Below are 8,940 nucleotides of genomic sequence, written 5' to 3'. Positions count from 1 at the left end.
TAGTAGGAGTCCTACTCCTAATAGGAGGAGGACTCCTCCTGGCGCGCCTATAGGGGCCGGCCGGCCTCCTCCCCTTGCTCCTTTATATCCGGGGGCAGGGGGCAGGGGGCACACAAGTTGATCTTCGTGATTGTTCCTTAGCCGTGTGCGGTGCCCCCCTCCACCATATTCCACCTCGGTCATATTGTAGCGGTGCTTAGGCGAAGCCCTGCGACGGTAGTACATCAAGATCGTCACCACGCCATCGTGCTGACGGAACTCTTCCCCGACACTTCGCTGGATCGGAGTCCGGGGATCGTCATCGAGCTGAACGTGTGCTAGAACTCGGAGGTGCCGTAGTTTCGGTGCTTGATCGGTCGGGTCATGGAGACGTACGACTACATCAACCAAACGCTTCCGTTGTCGATCTAAAAGGGTACGTAGATCACACTCTCCCCTCTCGTTGCTATGCATCACCATGATCTTGCGTGTGCGTAGGATTTTTTTTGAAATTACTACATTCCCCAACAGTGGCATCCGAGCCTAGGTTTTATATGTTGATGTTATATGCACGAGTAGAACACAAGTGAGTTGTGGGCGATATAAGTCATACTGCTTACCAGCATGTCATACTTTGGTTCGGCGGTATTGTTGGACGAAGCGGCCCGAAACGACATTACGCGTACGCTTACGCGAGACCGGTTCTCCCGACGTGCTTTGCACATAGGTGGCTTGCGGGTGACAGTTTCTCCAACTTTAGTTGAACCGAGTGTGGCTACGCCCGGTCCTTGCAAAGGTTAAAACGACACCAACTTGACAAACTATCGTTGTGGTTTTTGATGCGTAGGTAAGATTGGTTCTTGCTTAAGCCCGTAGCAGCCACGTAAAACTTGCAACAACAAAGTAGAGGACGTCTAACTTGTTTTTGCAGGGCATGTTGTGATGTGATATGGTCAAGACATGATGCTAAATTTTATTGTATGAGATGATCATGTTTTGTAACCGAGTTATCGGCAACTGGCAGGAGCCATATGGTTGTCGCTTTATTGTATGCAATGCAATCGCGCTGTAATGCTTTACTTTATCACTAAGCGGTAGCGATAGTCGTGGAAGCATAAGATTGGCGAGACGACAACGATGCTACGATGGAGATCAAGGTGTCGCGCCGGTGATGATGGTGATCACGATGGTGCTTCGAAGATGGAGATCACAAGCACAAGATGATGATGGCCATATCATATCACTTATATTGATTGCATGTGATGTTTATCTTTTATGCATCTTATCTTGCTTTGATTGACAGTAGCAATATAAGATGATCTCTCACTAATTATCTAGAAGTGTTCTCCCTAAGTATGCACCGTTGCGAAAGTTCTTCGTGCTGAGACACCACGTGATGATCGGGTGTGATAGGCTCTACGTTCAAATACAGCGGGTGCAAAACAGTTGCACACGCGGAATACTCAGGTTATACTTGACGAGCCAAGCATATACAGATATGGCCTCAGAACACGGAGACCGAAAGGTCGAGCGTGAATCATATAGTAGATATGATCAACATAGTGATATTCACCAATGAAACTACTCCATATCACGTGATGATCGGACATGGTTTAGTTGATTTGGATCACGTGATCACTTAGAGGATTAGAGGGATGTCTATCTAAGTGGGAGTTCTTTAAGTAAATTAATTGAACCTAAATTTATCATGAAACTTAGTACCTGATAGTATCTTGCTTGTTTATGCTTGATTATAGATAGATGGCTCGTGCTGTTGTTCCGTTGAATTTTAATGCGTTCCTTGAGAAAGCAAAGTTGAAAGATGATGGTAGCTATTACACGGACTGGGTCCATAACTTGAGGATTATCCTCATTGCTGCATAGAAGAATTACGTCATGGAAGCACCGCTGGGTGCCAGGCCTGCTGCTGGAGCAACACCAGATGTTATGAACCTCTGGCAGAGCAAAGCTGATGACTACTCGATAGTTCAGTGTGCCATGCTTTACGGCTTAGAATCGGGACTTCAACGACGTTTTGAACGTCATGGAGCATATGAGATGTTCCAGGAGTTGAAGTTAATATTTCAAGCAAATGCCAGGATTGAGAGATATGAAGTCTCCAATAAGTTCTATAGCTGCAAGATGGAGGAGAACAATTCTGTCAGTGAGCATATACTCAAAATGTCTGGGTATAATAATCACTTGATTCAATTGGGAGTTAATCTTCTAGATGATTGCGTCATTGACAGAATTCTCCAATCACTGCCACCAAGCTACAAGAGCTTCGTGATGAACTATAATATGCAAGGGATGAATAAGACTATTCTTGAGCTCTTCGCAATGCTAAAAGCTGCGGAGGTAGAAATCAAAAAGGAGCATCAAGTGTTGATGGTCAACAAGACCACTAGTTTCAAGAAAAAGGGCAAAGGGAAGAAGAAGGGGAACTTCAAAAAGAACGGCAAGCAAGTTGCTACTCAAGAGAAGAAACCCAAACCTGGACCTAAGCCTGAAACTGAGTGCTTCTACTGCAAGCAGACTGGTCACTGGAAGCAGAACTGCCCCAAGTATTTGGCGGATAAGAAGGATGGCAAGGTGAACAAAGGTATATGTGATATACATGTTATTGATGTGTACCTTACTAATGCTCGCAGTAGCACCTAGGTATTTGATACTGGTTCTGTTGCTAATATTTGCAACTCGAAATAGGGACTACGGATTAAGCGAAGATTGGCTAAGGACGAGGTGACGATGCGCGTGGGAAACGGTTCCAAAGTCGATGTGATCGCAGTCGGCACGCTACCTCTACATCTACCTTCGGGATTAATATTAGACCTAAATAATTGTTATTTGGTGCCAGCGTTAAGCATGAAAATTATATCTGGATCTTGTTTGATGCGAGACGGTTATTCATTTAAATCTGAGAATAATGGTTGTTCTATTTATATGAGTAATATCTTTTATGGTCATGCACCCTTAAAGAGTGGTCTATTTTTATTGAATCTCGATAGTAGTGACACACATATTCATAGTGTTGAAGCCAAAAGATGCAGAGTTGATAATGATAGTGCAACTTATTTGTGGCACTGCCGTTTAGGTCATATCGGTGTAAAGCGCATGAAGAAACTCCATACTGATGGACTTTTGGAACCACTTGATTATGAATCACTTGGTACTTGCGAACCGTGCCTCATGGGCAAGATGACTAAAACACCGTTCTCTGGTACTATGAAGAGAGTAAAAGATTTATTGGAAATCATACATACAGATGTATGTGGTCCGATGAATATTGAGGCTCGTGGTGGATATCGTTATTTTCTCACCATCACAGATGACTTAAGAAGATATGGGTATATCTACTTAATGAAACATAAGTCTGAAACGTTTGAAAAGTTCAAAGAATTTCAGAGTGAAGTCGAAAATCATCGTAACAAGAAAATAAAGTTTCTACAATCTGATGGTGGAGGAGAATATTTGAGTTACGAGTTTGGTGTACATTTGAAAAATTGTGGAATAGTTTCGCAACTCACGCCACCCGGAACACCACAGCGTAATGGTGTGTCCGAACGTTGTAATCGTACTTTACTAGATATGGTGCGATCTATGATGTCTCTTACTGATTTACCGCTATCTCTTTGGGGACACGCTCTAGAGACGGCCGCATTCACGTTAAATAGGGCACCATCAAAATCCGTTGAGACGACGCCTTATGAACTGTGGTTTGGCAAGAAACCAAAGTTGTCGTTTCTGAAAGTTTGGGGCTGCGATGCTTATGTGAAAAAGCTTCAACCTGGTAAGCTCGAACCCAAATCGGAGAAATGTGTCTTCATAGGATATCCAAAGGAGACTGTTGGATACACCTTCTATCACAGATCCGAAGGCAAGACTTTTGTTGCTAAGTTCGGAAACTTTCTAGAGAAGGAGTTTCTCTCGAAAGAAGTGAGTGGGAGGAAAGTAGAACTTGACGAGGTAACTGTACCTGCTCCCTTATTGGAAAGTAGTGCATCACAGAAAACTGTTTCAGTGACACCTACACCAGTTAGTGAGGAAGCTAATGATAATGATCATGAAACTTCAGAACAAGATACTACTGAACCTCGTAGATCAACCAGAGTGAGATCCGCGCCAGAGTGGTACGGTAATCCTGTTCTGGGAGTCATGCTACTAGATCATGATGAACCTACGAACTATGAAGAAGCGATGGTGAGCCCAGATTCCGCAAAATGGCTTGAAGCCATGAAATCTGAGATGGGATCCATGTATGAGAACAAAGTATGGACATTGGTTGACTTGCGCGATGATCGGCAAGCAATTAAGAATAAATGGATCTTCAAGAAAAAGACTGACACTGACAGTAATACTACTGTCTACAAAGCTCAACTTGTCGCAAAAGGTTTTTGGCAAGTTCAAGGGATTGACTACGATGAGACCTTCTCACCCGTAGCGATGCTTAAGTCCGTCCGAATCATGTTAGCAATTGCCGCATTTTATGATTATGAAATCTGGCAGATGGATGTCAAAACTGCATTCCTGAATGGATTTCTGGAAGAAGAGTTGTATATGATGCAACCAGAAGGTTTTGTCGATCCAAAGGGAGCTAACAAAGTGTGCAAGCTCCAGCGATCCATTTATGGACTGGTGCAAGCCTCTCGGAGTTGGAATAAACGCTTTGATAGAGTGATCAAAGCATTTGGTTTTATACAGACTTTTGGAGAAGCCTGTATTTACAAGAAAGTGAGTGGGAGCTCTGTAGCATTTCTGATATTATATGTTGATGACATATTACTAATTGGAAATGATATAGAATTTCTGGATAGCATAAAGGGATACTTGAATAAGAGTTTTTCAATGAAAGACCTCGGTGAAGCTGCTTATATATTAGGCATTAAGATCTATAGAGATAGATCAAGACGCTTAATTGGACTTTCACAAACCACATACCTTGACAAAATTTTGAAGAAGTTCAAAATGGATCAAGCAAAGAAAGGGTTCTTGCTTGTGTTACAAGGTGTGAAGTTGAGTAAGACTCAATGCCCGACCACTGCAGAAGATAGAGAGAATATGAAAGATGTTCCCTATGCTTCAGCCCTAGGCTCTATCATGTATGCAATGCTGTGTACCAGACCTGATGTGTGCCTTGCTATAAGTCTAGCAGGGAGGTATCAAAGTAATCCAGGAGTGGATCACTGGACAACGGTCAAGAACATCCTGAAATACCTGAAAGGGACTAAGGATATGTTTCTCATATATGGAGGTGACAAAGAGCTCATCGTAAAAGGTTACGTTGATGCACGCTTTGACACTGATCCGGACGATTCTAAATCGCAAACCGGATACGTGTTTGCATTAAACGGTGGAGCTGTCAGTTGGTGCAGTTCTAAACAAAGCATTGTAGCAGTTCGGAGAAAACCGGAGAGCCGGAGGGTTACCGGAACCCCCCCGGGAGAAGTAATGGGCCATATGGGCCTTAGTGGAGAGAGAGAGGGGCAACCAGAGGTGGGCTGCGCGCCTCCTCCCCCCTGGTCCGAATTGGACTAGGAGAGGAGGGCGGCGCCCCCCTTTCCCTCTCCCTCCCCACTTCTTTCCCCCTCCTAGTAGGAGTCCTACTCCTACTAGGAGGAGGACTCCTCCTGGCGTGCCTATAGGGGCCGGCCGGCCTCCTTCCCTTGCTCCTTTATATACGGGGGCAGGGGGCACCCCTAGACACACAAGTTGATCTTCGTGATCGTTCCTTAGCCGTGTGCGGTGCCCCCTCCACCATATTCCACCTCGATCATATTGTAGCGGTGCTTAGGCGAAGCCCTGCGGCGGTAGTACATCAAGATCGTCACCACGCCATCGTGCTGACGGAACTCTTCCCCGACACTTTGCTGGATCGGAGTCCGGGGATCGTCATCGAGCTGAACGTGTGCTAGAACTCGGAGGTGCCGTAGTTTCGGTGCTTGATCGGTCGGGCCGTGGATACGTACGACTACATCAACCAAACGCTTCCGTTGTCGATCTACAAGGGTACGTAGATCACACTCTCCCCTCTTGTTGCTATGCATCACCATGATCTTGCGTGTGCGCAGGAATTTTTTTGAAATTACTACGTTCCCCAACAATAACACCGATATGACGGAAACTAGGGCGACAAGAGTGGAACAAAACACCAGGCATAAGGCCGAGCCTTCCTCCCTTTACCAAGTATATAGATGCATTAATTAAATAAGAGATATTGTGATATCCCAACAAGTAAACATGTTCCAACAAGGAACAACATCTCCATGTTCCAACAAGGAACAAACTTCATCTTCACCTGCAACTAACAACGCTATAAGAGGGGCTGAGCAAAGCAGTAACATAGCCAAACAACGGTTTGCTAGGACAAGGTGGGTTAGAGGCTTGGTTTAACTATATGGGAGGCATGATAAGCAAGTAGTAGGTATCATAGCATAGGCATAGCAAAAGAGCGACCAATCTAGCAAGCAAAGATAGAAGTGATTTCGAGGGTATGGTCATCTTGTCTGAGATCCCGCAAGGAAGAAGAGCGAGTCCATGAAGAAGACAAACGGACGTAGTCGAACGGATCCTCACAACTCCGAAACGAAAATGAAGCTAACGCGAGAAGCAACCCGGAAAAGCAAACAACATAGTAAACAACCATCACATAATCATGGCATGATGCACAATCAAGTATGATGCATGTCCGGTTTAATGAGGCATAACCTGGCAAAGTGCACAAGCAATACTACAAGTTAAGTGGAGCTCAATATGCAACGGAGTTGCATATTGACGAAACACCACATGACTTATTTAGTTCAATCTTGTTTATGTACCCAACAATATTAAATGTTGTTAAACATGGCAAGAGGTGGGGCAAAGTCAAACTACCTATGTAGTCAAGTTTAAATGAGGCCGGAAACAACGAACAACAATTTCGGTAAATCCTCATATGCATTAGCAATTTGGTGCAACAACAATTTTAAACATTATAATTGTTGTTATCATGATGCGGATGACATGAGCAACTTTATGCAATTTTTTATGAAAATGTTGACATGAGCATATTATGAAGCATTTGTCATCGTGGCGGAAAGGAAAGGGGTGCCACGTCAATGATAACGAAAACGGTGCCGCAGCAGCGTTCCGGTTCTGGTAACTCGATTGATATAATGATGCAAAGGAAAAAAGTGCGGATGCGTGCAAAAGATGGTGGGGTGCTCCCAGATTCTGGGTGTCCCACGAGTTCGCGGCCGAAGAGGAGGACCGAGCAAGTGACAACTCGGACACGGTGCAAACATAGGGTGCAACTCATACATCACGCAACATTCGTCCACGACGGTTGTCTCGAGGTTATACCTTCGAAGGGAGCATTCTCGGGCGGTTCGAGTTCGGTGCAAAGCAGAGGAAGTTAGACGTTCTCGGTCCGTTCGTAGTGGAAGTAGGGGTACATGACGACGGTAGAGGTACTCGCGACGGTAGTAGTACAAGTTTCTTGTCAAAATTACAACGGCGGTAGTTGTACATGGTTCATAGATGTTCGAGTCATCGGTAGAGGTACTTGATACATCGTTGAACTTGGCGTCCGAGGAATCCCGCGTAGTCGTACACGAGTCGTAGTTGAACTAGACAATCCAATGGGTTACACTTGTCGTCGTGGGGACTTGGTGAATCCGAGGTCTCCCACGTAGTGGTACGCAGTTTGTAGACGTTTGGGGCCTTCGGTAGAGGTACTTGGCGTTTGCGGTGTGTTGCTTGGGGCAACCAGTTGTACTTGTCAGGTTCCACATGGAGATGCATCAATGGATCTCCAACTCGTTCTGGCGATGGACGAACTTGGCGAAAACCCAGAAGACGGTCTTGAGCTTCCCTAGTTGCCGCGCCTTGGCAGTGACAAGAGGAGCGACGAGGCCAGCGGGCAGCAACCGAAGATGGCCTGAGGTCTGTGGGCGTCCAGATCGGGTGGCCTCCTGGCTAGGCAACGACGACGGTAAGGCTGCCTGAGGCGCGAAAATATATTTTAGAGCATATGCACCCAGGCCCTCTCTATCTAGCCATCCATTTTTTTGCTTTAAGATTCGTGCAAATATATTTTTCTTTTTTGTTTCTCCCACATAGAATATATCTTGAAGTTCAAACCTATGCGGCGTGACAAAGCTTTCTGAGTAGAATCTAGGATAAATCGTACAGATTTTTTTGTCAAACATAAATATACAAAATACGTTTTGTTTGATTAAAAAATCATATTTTTAATATTTATGTCGGACAAAAAATTCTGAAAGATTTATCCTAGATTCTAGTTAGAAAGATTTGCCATCCTGCATAGGTTTGAACTTTAAGATATGTTCTATGTAGGAAAAGCAAAAAAGAGAAAATTTCATATAGAAACTTAGTTGTGTCGCACGGATCTTAAAGCAATATTGAAGAGTTATGATAGGAGGGCCTGGGTGCATATGCTCTAAAAATCCACGTCCGCCTGAGGCGTGGGTTGGAGCAGTAGACCTGGGCGTCCAAGGCAGGTCCTGTAGAGAGAAACTAAGAGCGAACCAGGGAAAGGAAAAGAAACGCAAGAGAGGCAGGGAAAAGTAGGCATGATGGGGCGACCTGCTAGTGGAGGGCTCGAGTCCCTGGCGCAACATAGAGACAGGGGAGCGACGAGGCCGCGACGCCATGGGGACGGAGGTGGAGGCGAGGGCGACTGAGAGGTCCGGCTCGCCGGGCCTGCGAACGGGACGGCGTGAGCTGCAGGATGCCGGCGATGCTGCAGGTCTCACGGCCATGCCGGGCGACGGACGCAGCTCGGGGGAGGCGCGGAAGCGGGGCTTGCTGGTGGCCTGCTGGATGGGCGCGAGGAAGGAGACGTTCGGAGGAGGCTCGCGGGCATGCAGGAACGCAACTGCACAGGGCTCCGGCGCCCGCGAAGACTTGGCGCGGGGTGACGGCGCCATGGGAGGTGCGCTGTAGAGGAAGAGATGGGGGTCG

General features: G+C 45.8%; 1 protein-coding gene across 1 annotated transcript; it reads right to left on the bottom strand.

Moving 5' to 3' along the window:
• Window positions 1–7,409: 7,409 nt before the first annotated feature.
• Window positions 7,410–8,934, bottom strand: LOC119271045. The gene is made up of 2 exons (XM_037553015.1): window positions 8,435–8,934; window positions 7,410–7,958 (listed from the first exon to the last, which is right to left on the bottom strand). The coding sequence occupies exons 1-2, from the start codon at window positions 8,904–8,906 to the stop codon at window positions 7,933–7,935; spliced, it is 498 nt and encodes a 165-aa protein (XP_037408912.1). The 5' UTR covers window positions 8,907–8,934; the 3' UTR covers window positions 7,410–7,932.
• Window positions 8,935–8,940: the final 6 nt, after the last annotated feature.

Source organism: Triticum dicoccoides, chromosome 3A (genome assembly GCF_002162155.2).
Source record: "Triticum dicoccoides isolate Atlit2015 ecotype Zavitan chromosome 3A, WEW_v2.0, whole genome shotgun sequence".
Taxonomy (NCBI): Eukaryota; Viridiplantae; Streptophyta; class Magnoliopsida; order Poales; family Poaceae; genus Triticum; species Triticum dicoccoides.
The sequence above is the reverse complement of the archived record's forward strand: the minus strand, read 5'-3'. Positions and strand labels throughout refer to the sequence as shown.